Source organism: Hakea prostrata, chromosome 7 (genome assembly GCF_041222555.1).
Source record: "Hakea prostrata isolate BN-2017 chromosome 7, UWA_Hpros_2, whole genome shotgun sequence".
NCBI classification, from domain to species: domain Eukaryota; kingdom Viridiplantae; phylum Streptophyta; class Magnoliopsida; order Proteales; family Proteaceae; genus Hakea; species Hakea prostrata.
In genome coordinates, this window is record NC_142606.1 from 13,402,919 (window position 1) to 13,422,038 (window position 19,120).

General features: G+C 37.5%; 2 protein-coding genes across 6 annotated transcripts; both read right to left on the reverse strand.

Annotated features, from left to right (window-relative positions):
- Positions 1 to 695: 695 nt before the first annotated feature.
- Positions 696 to 6,749, reverse strand: LOC149009930 (uncharacterized). Of its 3 annotated transcripts, none has more exons than XM_089164162.1 (3): positions 6,497 to 6,749; positions 2,916 to 4,679; positions 696 to 1,187 (listed from the first exon to the last, which is right to left on the reverse strand). In XM_089164162.1, exons 2-3 carry the CDS (start codon positions 4,605 to 4,607, stop codon positions 1,014 to 1,016), a joined length of 1,866 nt encoding a protein of 621 aa, XP_089020288.1. In that variant the 5' UTR covers positions 4,608 to 4,679; positions 6,497 to 6,749; the 3' UTR covers positions 696 to 1,013. The 3 variants fall into 3 exon arrangements, with proteins under 3 accessions (XP_089020288.1, XP_089020287.1, XP_089020286.1); XM_089164161.1 differs by having other exon boundaries at positions 6,270 to 6,749; XM_089164160.1 differs by having other exon boundaries at positions 2,916 to 6,749.
- A 7,143-nt stretch (positions 6,750 to 13,892) lies between these two features.
- On the reverse strand, positions 13,893 to 18,371 carry LOC149009931 (uncharacterized). Of its 3 annotated transcripts, none has more exons than XM_089162898.1 (4): positions 18,013 to 18,371; positions 17,621 to 17,762; positions 14,963 to 16,617; positions 13,893 to 14,152 (listed from the first exon to the last, which is right to left on the reverse strand). In XM_089162898.1, exons 3-4 carry the CDS (start codon positions 16,469 to 16,471, stop codon positions 13,973 to 13,975), a joined length of 1,689 nt encoding a protein of 562 aa, XP_089019024.1. In that variant the 5' UTR covers positions 16,472 to 16,617; positions 17,621 to 17,762; positions 18,013 to 18,371; the 3' UTR covers positions 13,893 to 13,972. The 3 variants fall into 3 exon arrangements, with proteins under 3 accessions (XP_089019024.1, XP_089019023.1, XP_089019022.1); XM_089162897.1 differs by having other exon boundaries at positions 14,963 to 16,714; XM_089162896.1 differs by having other exon boundaries at positions 14,963 to 17,762.
- Positions 18,372 to 19,120: the final 749 nt, after the last annotated feature.

The following is a 19,120-nucleotide window of genomic DNA, read 5'->3' on the forward strand; positions in this document are numbered from 1 at the left end:
TGGCTATTGTGAACAAATTGCATTATTAAACACTTCCGAGCTATTTTGGTCCCCGGAGTTATTTTGGTCATTAAATGAATTTTTTTTTTTTTTTTCCTCTGATGAAAACATGAGATTTTGTATATTAGAAATGGGGATATTACATATAAAACAGAGCATCGCCCGCTAGCCTAAGGGGATTCAACTCCTTCCTACTTGGAGGTTTTATTTTTTTACTAGCTGAACCATCTCCTCAGGTTGATTCAAGGGATAAGTTCATCTTATTAAATTCAAAATTTGAATTCCACAAGCGATCTTTAACTTTAAGTTGACAGTTGTGACCTAAACGTAATTTTGAGCAAATTAAGAAGGGAATACGAGTTTTAGTCCAAAACAAGTGACTCAAATATAAATTTTTCTACTTTACGTTTTCCTAAAATAACATTTTTGTAAGCTATACATGGAGTTCTGTCACTTTCAATACAAATATTCAACGCATTTAAGACAATCTTCATCATCGAAGGATTGCCTAACTAGCAATGACCAACACCTCTTTATGGTGAAAAGATCATTGGTTATATTCTATAATATTTCCCCCCCCCCCCCCCCCACCCCCACCCCAATTCACCAAACAGCTGAAATAAAGTGCTCACGCAGGGAAATACTCAAAAAAACAAAAGAAACCTAGGCACCTTACCTAAGAAACCTTTCTCCAAGAGAAACAGTATATGAGTAAACATCATGTATAATTTATTTGGGTTAATACATATACAAATAATTAAAAGAACAAAAAGACTATTCTTTATTTTTCGGGGGGTAATCGATAGCCTTACACAAGCGGTGAAACTATTACATATACCACAAGAATGTCGAACCCATGACCTCTTCACTAAGAGATACTGGTCAATTATCGACAGAGCAACCCTTTAATTAAAAAAAAAAAAAAAAAAAAAGAAGACAACTTAGAACCACTTAGCTGTCGTACAGAAATATCACCCTTGAATGCTGCTGCTTCCTTTACTCAAATTTTTTTTCTACTGCTTCCACTTTTCTCCATGTTTTGGACTAAAAGTGGAAGTCCGAGTATGAAGATTGGCTACTCCTATGGAGAAAGCCCGTAGAGCTGTTAGACTTGATTCGAATTGAATAAAATATAGATCATCATGGATATTCACCATTTTAAAGATAAGTTCCTCTTTCTCGGATCCCTGAAACACACATACATCCACAGTTAAGCCCATGTCTGTCTGCATTTTGAAGAATTACATAAGCCTTACTCCCCCCACCCACCCGAGAAAAATAATAATAATAATAAACAAACCCAAGAAAAAAAGCCAAAAGAACAAAATAAGTGCATCACAGAAACTTGAGAATTCACTGGCATCTCAACAAGGTGACAATCTTGCATTTAAACATTCCTAAATAGGGTCTCTATTTCCAGGACGGCAAGAAGTTCTTGAAAAACTCTGATAAAGGACGAAAGGCAGTCCATAACTCTACAAATTGAGAAATAAAAACCAAAATGACTTGTCTCAGCCCTCATAGAATATAAGTTGTATTGTGCATAAATACATCAAGTATATGATGAACCAGGTTTGAACCAGTGAAAAAGTCATTGAAGCGAGCTAAGCCAGGGGCTAGATGCGGTCCAACCCTGGATATGATCGATCAGATTATGTCGAGTTGTTTGGCTCAAGATTATCAAACCCTCAGGCATCCGCCAGCTGAAGCCCACGAAAAGAGTATTACATGTAGTGATGTGACTCTTCCTCTTAAATCTTTCATGGGGTGCATGAACCACACTTTGTCTGCCTAAAGAGGCGATGGGTTGTCAAGTCTAGCCTATGAAGCTACGCCTAATATCAACGTTCCATAGGACACTATGAAGCGTCCATTCTCATGTCATGGCACATCCAGCAAGGAATCAGCCCACGTGGATAATCTGACGATCATCCAATGTTAGGTCCAAGTATAAATATCCTCTACCTACCACAGGTAATGGTAATGGTAATGCTCATTTACTCCCACAGCCTTCTTTAAGTTTCACTGCTCAAGAAGCTTTAAAGCTCTAGCACAGGGTGGGGTTGTACTCGAATCTTACTTAAACTTTGGAAGCAGCTTTCCGACCACCCATTTCGGCCAGCACTCACCCTTCTATGTTCACAAGAAACCAGAACCAACTGGAGTCAAGCATGGATCGGTGAAGGGGTCAGATTTGGGTGCAACAAGTTGGAGGATAAACTTATCATGTGACATCCACAATGGAGGCCTTTGACTGATATGAAACAGGTTAGAGGAGCCAAAAGACAAAGCACAGGCTGAACATTATTTGGGAGGAGAGGTGGTAAGAAAAAAGCAATGAGCAGCCATAAGTCAGCAACAAACATAGCTTCAAACAAGGGGGGAACAGAAAAACAGAATGCAAGTAGCTGACCCCTATGAATAGGAAGAAACTTAGATGGGTTGAGCTAGACAAAGAAAAGGGTATTCTACAAGTCTTTGGCACAAGTAACGAATCACTAGTAGTAGCAAGATGCAATTCATAAGCTAGGGCAACCATACTTTACATTTGAATATATGAAAGAAAAAGAAAAAAATAACTGCAACTTCCATTGATCTGACTTCCAAAGGGAGAAGAGCATTGATTTGAGGGAATTCAACTACTTAATTTAATTTAGTTTATGAGTATAAATGACAATTAAAAAATAAAATATTAGGATTTCACACACAAATTCTACATTTGAAGCATACAGTAATTAATGTGAAAGCCTTAAGTTATTTATCATGAGGCAGTTTGAAATTTCTGAAATCATAAGGACATTAAATAAATGCGGACATGTCAATCGTGAAAGCTTAAAAGTGTTTAATAAAGCATTCACTAATCCATGGTTAGTTTGATATGGGTGAAGGCACATTACAATAAGAAATCAGCATACCTGCATAAACAGCAGCAGTGCATCTGTTTGCAGAAAACCTTCATTGATTGACATGTTGTGGAGTACCGTAAGAGGGCATCCAATGTCCCAGCCACCACAGTTGCAGTGTCCACCAGATCTCCATCTCGCAGTAAGACAAGAAGGGCCATCATCTGTGGCTCTTGGACCACCATGAATTCCTGCTGGGATTAAAACATTCACGCTAGTAGAACAATCATTCCTATTTCGATGAGGACTTTCTTGGCAGCTTTCCAGAGAATTGAAGCCTTCAAAAGGAGTATCTGCTTTATCTTCCCCAACTTTCTCAAGAGGTTTTAAACTCCAGCCATCAACTGCTGCCTTATGACAAGAGTCTGCTGCCTCTTGACAAGTGTCATGGACATACTCTTTCACAACAATAGCAGCCGACTCAAGATTTGAGCAAAGGTTACTCTCTGGAAGGACAGCATCCAAAGCATCCAGTTCACCCAACATTTCTGCACATTGCTCTTCAGAGAAGCTTGGTACAACTTTGGGCCTAGATTTGTTCATGGATGGATTTCTTGTCCTGAATGGACCCACTACCTTTCTTGAGAACCAACCACTCTTTTTATCAGTTGAAGTTGGACTATACATCTCATCAGGATTGGGTTCATCAGCAGCAAACAATATAAATTCAGTCTCCATGAGTTTCAAGCTATTAGGGCATAAAGTAAATGAATTTGACACCCTCATGTTACCAACAAGGTCCACAGAATTACCAGAAGTCCCCAGTGCCTTCTGCTTATCTGTTCTCAAGTGAAAAGAGTACACATAATCCAGACCCTCCTCATTGGATGACCTCACCTTATGCAGCTTAGCAAGATAGACCTCGCTCTGTTCATCTACAGAGAACATCAAATATGGGATTCCACCTTTCCATTTGCAGTGAAGCATTCCCTGCGAAAAAGGGGCACAGGCAGATAGGGAAGATAGATCTGAACAATTAAAATTTGTACTTGAGAACTGCCTTTTAAGCATTTCTTCCTGTCCAATTCTCTTATTTTTTAGCTGCTTCAGTGAAGTAATACTAGCTCCTTCTGGAGAGATCATGATCTGAGAACAAATTTCTCGTTTAAGATTTGTTGACCTCTCTTTCTTTGACATTTTATCAGTGTCTAGGATCCCTAAACGATAATTTAATGGCCTCTTTAAGATGCTCCTCACTTTGCGTCTCCCAGCAACTGCCCCAACTATCAAATTTCCAGCTGCTGATGGGCTGTCATCAGATCTATTTTTTCTTCTACTTTTAAATGGTTTTAAGGCATCCAATAAAATCTCCCTTTTTGAAGACCTTAGCTCCAAAGCGACGTTGCATGGGTAGGATGGGCTAGACGCAATAGCTAAAGAGTCAGATGCTCTAACATTAAACAAATCCAAGTAATCTATAAGGAGATTTTTCTCAACGGCTCTTCGAGAATGCATATCCTTGAGCCCTGTAACATCAGAAAACCGTTGGCCCTGAAAAGGTGATTTCTCGATGTACCTTCCACCCATGTATGAGTCGAAGAAATCTGGAGTCATAGTCTCCTTTGATTTTCCATCAAATGATCCTCTGTTTTTCAACTGAATGAACTCTGAACTACTATCTTCTACCAATCGACTATCCTTTTTCAATATAAGAGGTGAATCTTCATTCTCTTGATCATTCTTCACTGCAAATGTCTCTTCCATCTTAGTGCTCTTACTATTACTCGCAGTCTGGATATACTAAAATTTTCATGGGTAAACAAAATACAAATATCTCTGCAAAATAATGTGAAAAGTTAGCAACCGTCCTAAAGTTAATCAAATGTTACAATGATAAGAGAAAAATCAAAAGAAAGAATTTTTCAACCACCCAAGGTGACATGAAGAAATCAGTTAGAAGGATCAATATGCAGCACTCAAGCAAGTAAAAACGGATTCTTTTGTCACTGCAGAATAGCTTGAAATAGCTGTAGCAAGAATCAACAGTGACACCCCAAACACAATTCCACTCATCAAAATACACGACCTACCATGGCTCTTATAAGGAAGGAGATCATTACAAGTTTTAGACAACACTCCACGTAATGTTTCAACTGAAATATGTCAATCCAGAAAACCAGAATCTGGTTGTCCAAAGGACATCAGGTGCTCCCTAATAACTCGTGAAAAAAGAGAGACTATTCATGTGGACTCACTCTAGATTGTGTTCCCCCAAAAGAACAGCACGAGAAAATACAATAGGAAAAGAAAACATAACATAACTAGGTACTACAAGGTGACTAGAAGCCTAGAACTAATGTCCATATAATCTAATGGAGCAAATGCATTCAACGTGAAAGAACCCCAAAAAGTTATAATAGCAGCTGTTGAGGTATTTGAGTCATACCCAACTTGTGTTGAGGTACTCAAGTTATACACAATTTATTGTTGAGGTATTTGAGTCATACTCAACTTATGTTCTAATATGAGCCATCAGATTAGTTACGATCTAACGATGTAATGGGCCTTTGTAGGAAAGTCCAATTACCAATAGAATTCAGTATTTATACTATAAATACTAGCTAGAAGCAGCGGTCTGGGTATTCCAATCTAGATACTCAGGGTGTAATGCTTTAAGCAACCTTCTGCTTAAACCCTAACTCTAACAGCAGCTTTAAGACCCCCACTGTTCCCGTAACAAAACTAAATGAGATATAATCAACCATAGGGATGGGTGGGAAGGGATTCTTATTTTGGGTAGTGGTTGGGAACATACTCTTAAGACTTCATAACTGAAAACAAGAACTCATGAAATCTAACAAGTACTGGTAAGGATATCTCATCCTCTTTGACCAATTGGTCATCTTTAGATGGATACATGCAACACATATTATTCGAAAAGACAGAATTCCTTTCTAGACTTGCAGTAGAAAGAATACAAGATAATCACAAAGCCCAATTAGACTGAAAGGAAATTCAGATACTACATAATAATAAATCTAACACCTTATAAACAATGACAATCACAAAGCCCAATTAGACTGAAAGAAACCTCTTCCATTTCACTCTTTCTCAGCTTTAAAGGAACTTTACAAGATTGGAGTGGGGGTGTGGTTTGAGGCAAAAGCTGCCGCTAAAATCAGAGAACCTCTGAAACGGCAAGAGAAAAAAAAGATACAACAGTCAACCAACATAACCCTTACAAAGTTGTACAAAATTTGCAGCAGAAGACCAAGCTTACACAAAAATGAAATTCAAAGAACCCAACGGGAAAGAAACATACAACTCGAAAGAAGAAAATTTTCTGAATCATTCTTTCCAGTTTTCCCCTTAATTGGTGACTTATCAACAACCAATAAGAGCTAAAGAAATATCAACCATTCTCACCTTAAAAAATCGAATTCATCAGACTAGTTTGAACTCAATTCAATGAAGTATCACTGGTGTGTCGATAAAAAATCTTTGAACAAAGAAGTACCACGGAGAAAGAAGCAAAGAAGAAAACAGCTACATTTGGGTACCAGCGAATGGAGAATGAATAAAGAAAATTATTTACTAAGCATCAAAACTCCCATTTTCTCCAACTTCAGAAACGTAAAGCTATTACCACTCACCATTGATGAAGAAGCGAGTTTAGTAATTAAGTGAAAAGGAGTGGTGGTTTAAGAACTGGAACGACATCTTTTTTTGGTAAATGAGCTGGAACGACATCGCAAGCCACATTTTAAGGAACAACAAGTTGCGTAGTTCAAGTCTTCGGTCTCCTCTTGCTTGGTTGAATCAAATAAAAAATAAAGACCAAAAAACAAAAAAACCAAAAAAAAAAACAGAAAGCAAAGAAGAACAACAGAAGGAAGCACAGGATGCGAGCTCGCGTGGACAGTGTGCCCCCCTTGTTTCTTGTTTCCCGAAGTGGAAACAAAGCCTAAAAATCAGAAATGCAGAATGAGCGAATGAGCTGGTCGGCGCATTCGTCTCTTTAACTCCACCGCCCGCCACCGCTACCACCACCGCTACCACCCCCACCACCGTCACCGTCATACCCTTAATTTTCCTTCCGATGCAGTTGGAATTTAATCGGTACATTATTCATCACTAACTTAAAAAAACTTTAAAATATAAAATTTTAATTTTAATTTAATATTAAATTTTTATGTGATTTATAAACACATGTGAATGATGTGGTCATTCCCATTCCCAGCAAAAAGTCTTCCACTAAAATCCCAGCGTCCACCATCATTAAATTTCGATTTTATGCATGAAGGAGACAGACCGTGTGTCTACTGATTTTTTTTACAATGCGAGGTTGCTTCAATGGTAAAAGCCTATACTTCTCAGTGGAGAGGTGTAGGGTTCAACCTTTGCGGGGGATAGCATTACATTTCTACTATTAAAAAAAAGCACTAGTAGAAAATTAAAAATTAATAAAATAATAAAAAAAAAGGAAAAAGGTGGTTCAAACCGAGTCCGGATCAGCGACCCGGAGCCGATGCTTCCTGATCACAAAGATCAGTGGGGGCCACGATGAAAAATACTTTTAGAAAAAGAAAAAAAAAATTCACCAGTGGGACCCACTGGTTTTTGTGGTCAGGAAGCCATGGTCCCCTGACGGAAAGATGATCCGGATTCGTCCAAACCAGCTACTGAATTTTTCTTTTTCTTTTTTTATACTGAAAGGGAGGTCCAAATTAGCTCAACTGTGTTTTTTCTTTTTCTTTTTTTTTTTTATAATATTTATTAGTGTACCCTATCACTACTTTGACTGAGAGATGATCTTAACACTAGAAACGGAACTCCTTTGAAGCTTGGGAGACATTCAAAAATAACGTCCAAGAACACGTCAGGTCGGAGTGACCTTAGACATCCAATCAACGGACTTGTTTGTGTATCTTTCAATATGAACAAAGCGGATGCCACTATTGCCCCTTGTCACTTCTGCAATTTCCTCAACATAGTGAACAAACATCCGCCTTTGTTTAATTTTTAATTGAGAAATTTTCCATGCCACCCCAACTGCCAAATTTATGATTAGACCGCTTGTAGGGAAAAAAAACAGCCATTCCCAACCATTAAGAAAAAATAAAGAATAAAATAAATCAAAAAAAATTTTTTTTTTTTTTTTTTTTTTGGCCAAACAGAAAAAGAAATCATTCAAGAAATAAGGGGAAATCCTCAGGGAACAGTAAAAGGATCAAGACATCGTGGTGGGCATCCACAAACAGAATACCAAAGGAGCACCTCTAGCTAACATATCGGCGAAACATTGTCGCCGTGAAATATGTAATACTACACAAGTGTCAAATCCCAACAAAAAGTTCTTAATGAGTTGAACTAAGTTTGAACAATTCCAATCCAAAGTACTAGAAGCACCATGTACGGAAACCACATCTGACAATCAGAAAATAACTTGATATTCTTGATCCCTATATTAGAAGAATTTGAAGGATGTCAAATTGCTCAGCTGTGGGTGGATAAAGAACTTGCTTTCAACGACGCGATAAATGATCCAGAGGATGTCTTGATAATCCCTCGACCACACGAGAAGTTGTGGAGTCCCAGAACCATCTGAAAATACATGAAAAAATTGATATCATCAACATTTGTCGTTTGTGGAGACACATCATTAAATAAACACCGATGAAACAATCAACATAGGAGGATCCAACACTTGAGTTGTGGGATGTAGAAACATCCTCAATAAAGTGACCACTAATATCAACAAACCATTTAGATACCAAAGAAAAGTATTAATGTGGGTCACGCCTTCAAATAGATAAACATTCGGCCTTCCAAATTAACAAGCTACTACACTCCATATAGTATGTACCCAATCTAAATTACAGAATGTTGAAAGAGTGATTCAATAAAGTTCCACCAGCCACAATGTCATGGCATGGAAAAGATCGATCCAACCGAAGGGGAGAGACCTTAACACGGTTTGCAAAAGGACAATGAAATAAAATATGAACAATTGATTCGGGGACATTTGCAATAAAGACACAAAGGAGTATAGCAACCACCTCTTTGGAACAAAAGAAAATTTGTAGGTAAAGCATTATGACCTACTTTCAGAGCGATCTAATCTTAGGAAGCGTATGAATTTTCCAAAGTTTAGACCAAAAAGATAGAGAGAGAAGTGGTGCCTCTAGTAGATAAGCCCAAAGAGGCGTTTAACTCCATAAAATAAGCGATCTAACGGTGAAAGTACGTGCGAGTATGCTTCACATCCATCTATCGCACAATCTCGGATAAAATAGGAATTCTAAGAATTGCACTAACTCAGGGAAAACCAAAGGCAATTTAAAGGTATCCCAAGATCTTGAGGGCCAATGTATTAATTCACCAACCCATTCAGACGCGGAGGGTGGAACTCTCCAAATACGGTTCAAAGGTAACTCGGGAATCCAAGGGTCAAAAAATACCTTTGTTTGGTAACCATTACCAATACTTGAATCAAACCTTTTTAAGAACTTCTTTCCCAACATGTAAACTCCCAACCCCAAGAGAGCTGACACCTAGCATCAAGAAAATCATCATTAGGAAAATATTTAGATTTAATAACCTTGGCACAATGAACTAGGATTGAAGTAATCTCCGGGCTTGTTTGGTAATAAAGCTCTATTGAAAAAATAGAGATCAGAAACCCTAAAACCATCGTTTTGAGTTCGAGCTTCTCCCATGATACCCAAGAAATACCCTTTTGAGAGCCCTGCCCCACCAAAAAGTCTAATTTGTTGTGATAACTCATCGTTACTGTTTTGGGAATAAAAAATTAGACATTGCATAAGTTGGAAGAGCTTGAGCAACTGCTTTAATTAAAATTTCCTTACCAGCACTTGATAATAGCTTACCTTTCCAACTTGCCAACTTTTTAGCCATTCTTTCCCGGAAAGAAGAAAACACTTGAGTTTTAGATTTACCAAAAGTAGATGGTAAACCTAGATATGTACCATGGGAGCTCACCTCAGCAATTTGAAGAATAGAAGTGACAGCTCTCCGGACATTCAAAATTGTACCTTTACTAAACACCACAGAAGATTTCATTGAATTAATATCGCCTGAGAAACATGCATGTATTCTGAAGAATAAAATTTATATGATGAGCATTGTATTCACTTGCGGGACAAAAAATCATACAATCATCAGCGAAAAAAAGATGGTTAATAACAGGACTATGTCGAGATATTCGCAATCCTGGCAACCTCGGGATACCAATATTTGCATTTAATCTCCTAGAAAAAGCCTCATGACAGAGAATGAAAATATATGGACTGAGAGGGCAGCCCTGTCGAATGCCCCGAGTTGGAACCACTGGCTCCGATAATTGACCATTAACTTTAATTTGAAAAGTAACGGTTGTGATGCATTGCATTATCCACCTCACCCACGCTGAAACCCCAAAAAGTTCAAACATTCCTCAATAAAACCATTCTAACTGTCATATGCTTTACACAGTCGAGTTTCAAAGCAAAATAACCAGCTTTGAGGTAGAGTTCTTCATGAAGTGAAGACATTCATGTGCAAGTACACATTGTCGAAATGGATCGACCAGCAACAAAGGCACTCTGGGTTTCACTAATAATGTTGGGCAAAATAACTTTCAAACGGTTAGCTAAACATTTAGCAATAACTCGATAAGGGACAGTACAAAGACTAATTGGCCTTAGATGGCCAACCTCTTGAGGGTGTTTCCTCTTGGGAATAAGAGAAATGATGGTGTTGTTCAAACTTTTTAATAAAAAGCCCCTATCAAAAAAATGTTGAATGCCTAACGAAGTCCTCCCCTATAATATCCCAGTTTTGATAGAAACGGGCTGGAAAACCATCCATTCCTGGAGATTTTTTCCCTTTCATTTGAAACAAAGCATATTTAATCTCTTCCCTAGAAAAATCTCTACATAATCTAACATTATCATCATGGGACACACAATGTGCAAAGCTTGATAAAAAATATAAAGGGGATTGGGGATGAGAAGTGGTGAAGAGATTACTAAAATAAGTTCGAATCTCTGACATTATCTCGGACTCTGGCGACAACCAATGCCCCGTACTCGATTTCAGCTTTGAAATATGATTTCGTTGTCGTCTTTGCGAGGTAACCTGATGGAAGAAAGCAGTATTGTGATCTCCAGCCTTTAACCATTGTATCCTCGCTCGTTGCTGCCAAAATCTCTCTTCTTCTCTTATCAAAGAAGCCAATTTCTTCGACAACTCAGCCTCTTGTACAGTTTTATCTCCTGCAAAATTTGAAGTTTGTATATCAGCCAATTGTTGTTGAACTTTGAGAATTTCTCGTGAAGCCACTTTAGTATTTTCCTTGCTCCATAACCGTAAGGTCTTCGCACAATTATAGATCTTATGTTGTAGTCTGTAAGCATCTGAACCCTGTTTTGGTGTGGTCCAACCCTTTAAAATGTTATCCCTGAGCTCCGGATACTCTTCCCATTTAACTTCATAATAAAACCTTTGTGGTTTCTTAACTCCTTTGAGAAGCTCTATTTCCAGAGGAGTATGATCTGAGCCCAGTCTAACATGTTTGAAAGCATGAAGATCAGGAAAGAGATGTAACAATTCTGAATTATAGAAGACCAAATCAATATTCTCTTGAATGTTAGCATCCCCTTTCCGTTTATTGGACCAAGAAAACCGACTGCCATAACTAGGCAAAGCTATCAAACCACAATTTGAAATTGTAGAATTCAGAGCATCTAGATGAGACTGAGGTTTCCTTCTGCCACCTCTTTTATCTTGATGAGTTAGGATTTCATTAAAGTCCCCTAAAACCAACCAAGCACCTTGAACAGAGTTACCCAGTTGTTGCAACTCGTGCCAAACCCTTCCACGTCCTGTTTGAGTAGATGCTCCATATAATAAAGTCACCCTGACATCTACATCCACAACATTCCAAGAAACCATTAAATCAACAAGATAAGTAGAGAGAGAGAGAGGGATAACAGAACAATTTGTGTTCCACATCACCGAGATTCCCCCAGATTTCCCCTGTGGATCAACAAGTAACATGTCTGAAAAACCCAATTTGAGTTTGAGCATTTCCATGTATTTGGCATGTTGTTTTGTTTCCAAAAGTAGCAATAAACTTGGTCTAGATTGTCTACATAACCGGCATAGATAAGAAACTGTCAAAGACTGACCACATCCCTGGCAATTCCACATTAATAGCTTCATGTTTATAATGGGAAACAAGCAGCAAGAGTTGCAGAAAAATCTCACGATCCACTGATAAGATAACCTCTAAAACACCCAAGTTAAAATGGGACCTGTTACTCGTTTGATAACCTAAAGCTTTAAAAAAGTGAACCAGACAAAAAAGTGAAATAAAACAATGCAAGACAAAAAAACAAACCACAAAATAAGCTGTCTGAAGCACTGAACAAATTAAAAAGGAACAAAAAAACCAAATGTAACAGAACAGCAAATCCACTCACTTGACAAACACAAGAGACAAAATAACAAGAACTAAACAAGTATAAAATTAAAACAGAATATCGAAACAGCCAGATGTGGAAATCAAAAGCATGAAACAGAGAAGCTCTACGAGCGTAGCAGTGTTCAATCGCAGGCTCAAAGATAAAAAAGTGTGAAAAAAAAACTTACCGTCTGCAACGAAACTTACCGTCTGCAAACTTACCGTTTACAACAAAACAACAGCACCCTGAAAGCAGAAAACAACCTGAAAGCAAGGAGTGAAAACTTCACGCAAGAATACAAATAACCTCACACCAAAAGATGGAGGTAACATATGGAACCCCAATCGCAGGTAATAAAGAAACCCCAATCGCAGGTTAGAAACGAAAACCTCAGTAGCAGGCAGAAACGAAATCCCAATCGCAGGGAGGTAACATATGGAACCCCAATCGCAGGTAATAAAGAAACCCCAATCGCAGGTAATAAAGAAACCCCAATCGCAGGTTAGAAACGAAAACCTATTCAAGCTAAACTATTCAAAAATACAACAATATCTTTCAATGAAAACTTTATGCGTGACTCGTCTTCGTCTTGCTCTATGGTCTACAACCACTCATCTTTCATTCTTGCAACTCTTTTTGTTTTTTACTTTTTGCCATCTTTTTCCCTTGGAATGTGAGGTTACAATTGGAGATGGATGAATAAAAACTAAGACTACAATGTTAGTGATAAGGGGTCCGATGGATAAATTGAATAACTCAAGGATGAGATTAATATTAGGAAATAATTCAGGGAGTGGCACTAAAAAATTCCATTTACTAATTAAAGAGCACCGGTCATGATTCTTACATAAATAACCTTATCAATTCTTTGGAAGTAACAGGATCTCTCGGGATTGTTGATGCGTTGTTCCGACTTTTTAAAATCATCAGTTTTTTTACGTTGTTTCATTTAGTTGGCTATTTCTACTAACGATTGGATGGATATGTGACGCTTACAAAAGATGGTTACAAAGGCTATCCAATGGCAAATATCCTAAAAAAAAAACATGCTTTTTCTTTTTTAAGCTAGAAAAAAAAATGTTAGGTAAAGTTGGGATTCTTTACCCATCAAAATAAAGATCTAAGCTCTCTTACGTTCTTTATTTTATTAGGAGGAAGACCTGATTCTGATTTCTAACAAGATGAATCATTAATGAGACTTTCAATGAATTTCTTTCTAAATGTATGGTGAAGAGATGTGAGGAAATTAGCCTCTCTTTACAGGTTAAGAATTCGGATAGGTCTTCCTACACCAATTTCAAAACTCACTTGGTGCCCGTCTATGCACACTCACCTAGATGCCTATTTATGATTTGTTACGAGGGCACTCCAATGGAAATATTGTTTTAAATGGAAATGAAAAAAAAGAAAGAAAAAAAAAAAACATAATTGAAGAAGAAATGACAATGAAAGATAAATTGTCATGGCATGTGGTTGTAAAAGGAATAGAGGATAAATAGAACTCCTTTATATTTGATTCACTTTGGAACCTCACCAAAAACAAATCTTACAAATAGTTTTGTTACTGAAATGACATTTATTTTTAAGCTACTTATGGAGTATCATCACTTTCAATTACAAGACATTTAAAAGAATCTCTATCAAACAAAAAATCATAAAAATTCAATTTTCTGATTCCAACTTTTCTACATTTTCTGGACAAAAAGCAGAAGTCCGAGTATGAAGAGTAGCCACTCCTATGGAAAAAGCCTGTAAAGCTATTAGACTTGATTCAAAATAAATGAAATACAGATCGTCATGGATCGTCACCATTTTAAAGGCAAGTTCCTCCTTGTTGGATCCCTGAAACATACATATACGTCCACAATTAAGCCCATGTTCTTCTGCATTTAAGAATTACATGAGCAAGACACCCACCAATAAAAAAACCCAAAAACAAAAAGAAATACATCACAGAAAGTTGAGAATTCACTGACATATCAATAAGGTGAAAATCTTGCATTCAAATATTTCTAATTACTCACTCTACTTCAAAAACAACGAAAAGTTCTTGAAACTAGATAAAGGACTAAAGGCAATCCATGACTCTACAAATTGAGAAATGAAAACCAAAATGATTTGTTTCAGTTATGATAGAATATAAGTTGGGAGAGAGAGTTATAATGTGACATCCACAATGGAGGCCTTTGACTGATATGATACAGGTTAGAGGAGCCAAAAGACAAAGGACTGACTGAACATTACTTAGATTCACTTAAAGTAGCAAGACGCAATTATAAGCTAGTGCTACCATGCTTTACATCTGAATATATCGGAATCAAAGCAACTTCCATTGATCTGACTTTCAAAGAGAGAAAAGCAATTGATTTGAGGGAACTCAACTACTTAATTAATTTATTTTTTTATAATAAATGACCATCAAAAAAATAAAATATTAGGATTTCAATACAAATTCTACATTTGAAGCATATAGTCAGTAATGTGAAAGCCTTGAGTACTATCATGAGACAGCGTGAAATTTCTGAAATCATAACGACATCAAATAAATGCAGATATCTCAATAATCATCATAGCTTAAAAGCAATTAGAAAAGCATTCAGTAATCCATGGTTAGTTTGATACATGCCACATTGCAATAAGAAATCAGCATACCTGCATAAACAGCGGTAGTACTGCATCACTTTGTGGAAAACCTTCCTTAAAAGACATGTTGTGGAGTACTGCAAGGGGGCATCCAATGTCCCAGCCACCACAGTTACAGTGTCCACCAGATCTCCATCTTGCAGTAAGACAAGAAGGGCCATCATCACTGGCTCTTGGACCACCATGAAATGCTGCTGGGATTAAAACATTCATGCTAGTAGAACAATCATTTCTATTTTGATGAGAACCTTCTCGGCAACTTTCCAGAGATTCAAAGCCTTCAACAGGAGCATCCACTTTATCTTCCCCAACTTCAGCATCAAATTTTAAACCCCAACTGTCAACTGCTGCCTCTTGACAAGTGTCACGGACATACTCTCTCACAACAATAGCAGCCAACTCAAGATTTGGGCAAAGGTTACTCTCTGGAAGGATAGAATCCAAAGCATCCAGTTCACCCAACATTTCTGCACATTGCTCTTCAGAGAAGCTTGGAACAACTTTGGGCCTAGATTTATTCATGGATGGATGTCTTGTCCTGAATGCACCCACTACCTTTCTTGAGAACCAACCACTCTTTTTATCAGTTGAAGTTGGACTATGCATCTCATCAGGATCGGGTTCATCAGCAGCAAACAATATAAATTCAGTCTCCATGAGTTTCAAACTGTTAGGGCATAAAGTAAATGAATTTGACACCCTCATGTTACCAACAAGATCCACAGAATTACCAGAAGTCCCTGGTACCTTCTGCTTTTCTGTTCTCAAGTAAAAAGAGTACACATAATCCAGACCCTTCTCATTGGATGACTTCAACTTATGCAGCTTAGCAAGATAGACCTCCCCCTGATCATCTACAGAGAACATCCAATATGGGTTTCCACCTTTCCATTTGCAGTGGAGCATTCCCTGCGAAACAGGGGCACAGGCAGATAAGGAAGATGGATCTGAACAACTACAATCTGAACTTGAGAGCTGCCTTTTAAGCATTTCTTCCGGTCCATTTTTCTTATTTTCTAGCTTCGTTGATGAAGTAATACTCGCTATTTCTGCAGAACTCATGACCTCAGAACAAATTTCTTGTCTAACATTTGATGGCCTCTCTTTCTTCAACATTTTGTCATTGTCTAGGGCCCCAAAATGATAATTTAGTGGGCTCCTTAAGATGCTCATCACACTGCGATTCCCAGCAACTACCCCAACGTTCAAATGTCCAGCTGCTGATGAGGAGTCATCACAATTATGTTTTCTTCTACTTTTAAATGGTTTTAAGGCATCCAATAGCATCTCCCTTTTTGAAGACCTTAGCTCCACAGCGACATTGCATGGGTAGGATGGGCTAGACACAATAGCCATAGAGTCAGATGGTCTAACTGTAACCAAATCCAAGTAATCCATAAGCAGATTTTTCTCAATGGGACTTCTAGAATGCATATCCTTGAGCTCTGTAATATCAGAAACCCGTGGGCTTTGAAAAGGTGATTTCTCAATGCTTCTTCCAACTATATAAGATTCCATGAAATCTGGAGATATAATCTCCTTTAATTTTCCTTCAACTGATCCCCTGTTTTTTGACTGAACAAACTCTGAACTATTATCTTCTACCAATCGACTATGCTTTTTCAATATGAGAGGTGAATCTTCATTCTCTTGATCATTCTTCACTGCATTGACAAACGTCTCTTCCATCTTAGTGCTCTTACTATTAGTGGCAGTCAGGATATAATAAAATTTTCACGGGTAAACAAAATACAAATATCTCTGCAAAAGAATATGGAAAGTTAGCAACCATCCTAAAGTAAATCAAATGTTACAGTGACAGGAGAAAAATCGAAAGAAAATAATATTACAACCACCCAAGGTGACATGAACCAATCAGTTAGAAGGATCAATACGCAGCTCCCAAGCAAGTAAAAATGGACTCTTTTGTCACTGCAGAATAGTTTGAGAATCCCAAGCTGTAGCAAGAATCGAATGACACCCCCAACACAATTCCACTCACCAAAATACACGACCTGACATGGCTCTTATAAGGAAGGAGATCATTACAAGTTTTAGACAACACTCCGCATAATGTTCCCACTGAAATATGTCAAACCAGAAAACCAGAACGTGGTTGTCCAAAGGAGCATTAGGTGCTCCCTGGTAACTCCTGAAAGAAGAAAGACTAATCGTGTGGATTCATTCTAGATTGTGTTCCTCCAAAGAACAGCAAAAAGAAAAATATAATAGGAAAAGAATACATAACACAACTAGGTAGTACAAGGTGGCTAGAACTAATTTCCATATAATCGAATGGAGCAAATGCATTCAATGTGAAAGAAGCCTGAAAAGATATAGTAGTAGCCTTAAGATTCCCACAGTACCTGTAACAAAACTAAATGAGATATAATCAACCATAGGGATGGGTGGGAAGGGATCCTGATTTTGGGTAAAGGTTGGGGAACATACTTTAAGACTTCATAACTGAGAACAATAACTCACGAAATCTAACTAGTATAGGTAAGGATCTCTTTTCCTATTTTCACCACTTGGTCCTCTTTAGATGAAACATCTATTATCGAAAACACACAGGATTCCTTTCTAGACTTGCAGCAGAAAGAATGAAAGATTTAAAGGAAATTCAAATACTATGTGTTATAATAAATCAAACACATATAGAAGTACCTTATATACAAGGCAATCGCAAAGCCCACCTGGACTGAAAGAAACGCCTTCCATTTCACTCTTTCTCGCTTTAAAGGAACTTTACAAGATTGGGGCGGGGGTGTGGTTTGAGTCAAAAGCTGCCGCGAAAATCAGAAAACCTCTGAAACGGGAAGAGAAAAAATAAAATGAATAAATAACAGTCAACCAACATAAACCTTTCAAAGTTATACAAAATTTGCTGCAGAAGCCCAAGCTTACACAAAAATGAAATCCAAAGAACCCAAGAGGAAAGCAACAAAATACAACTCGAAAGAAAGAATTTTCTGAAATTTTCTTTTGAGTTTCCCCCTTAATTGGTGACTTATCAACAACCACCCAAGAAGTGCTAAAGAAATATCAACCATTCTCACCTGAAAAATTCAAATTCATCAGACTAGTTTGAACTCAGTTCAATGAAGAATCGCCGGTGTCCCAAGAGACAATCCTTGAACAGCCCGAATTATCCATTTACCAAAGAAGCAAGTACCAGGGAGAAAGAAGCACAGAAGAAAACGGCCACATTGCGTCGCAGCCAATGGAGAACGAATGGAGAAAATTCTTTATTAAGCATCAAAGCTTCCATTTTCTCGAATTTCAGAAACCGTAAAGCTATTCACACTCACCATTGATGAATAAATGAGTTAAGAAATTAACCGAAAAGAGTGGTGGTTTAAGAACTGGAACGATACCTTTTTTTAGGTAAATGAGCTGCAATATCGCAAGCCACATTTTAAAAAACTGTAGTCTTTTCAACCCAAAAAGTTGCGTATCCAAGTCATAACTCTTATAAACCTTTGGGTAATTTTCACTTGGACCCTGAGGTTTGACTTAAGTCAAATTTAGTCCAAAAAAAGCCATACTTTGCATATGCCTCCCCTGTAGTATTCAAAAAGGTCAGTGAAGGACGGATAATCACTTTTGTGACTTAAATACCCTTACATCATTTAACTGTTAAGATTGCGCCACACGTGCAACAAAAACCAATGGCGGTGAATGAACATGTGAGGTTAAAATGCAAATATTAATATTTTAATTTACATCATGAGATCTTCTAATTTTTCAAATTTACGATTTCAAACCGGATTCCACCTTTCATTCTCTCTGTCTCTTTCTTCTGTTTTATTATTTTTAATTTCTCTCTGCAAAACCTTTATTCTTTTTCTTGTTTCATCTTGAATCTTTTGGTTTTTCAGATCTGAGATTTTATGTCAAAAGAAAAAAATTTTGAGATTTCTCCGCTTTCAAATCGCGCAACCTTTGAGCTATTTCGCTTCCTGATTTCCCAAAATTTCTCTTCCATTGCTTTATTTCTTAGATTCCACCCGTTCCTTCTTCTTGCGTTTGAAAAGTAAATTTGAAAAATTAGAAGATCTCATGACGTATTTTCCGATCTAGAACCCATAATCTGATAGCTTGTTGTGAATTTAGAATTTTGAATTTTAGAATTCGATCTCCTTTGCTTTCTTGAAAATCAACTTG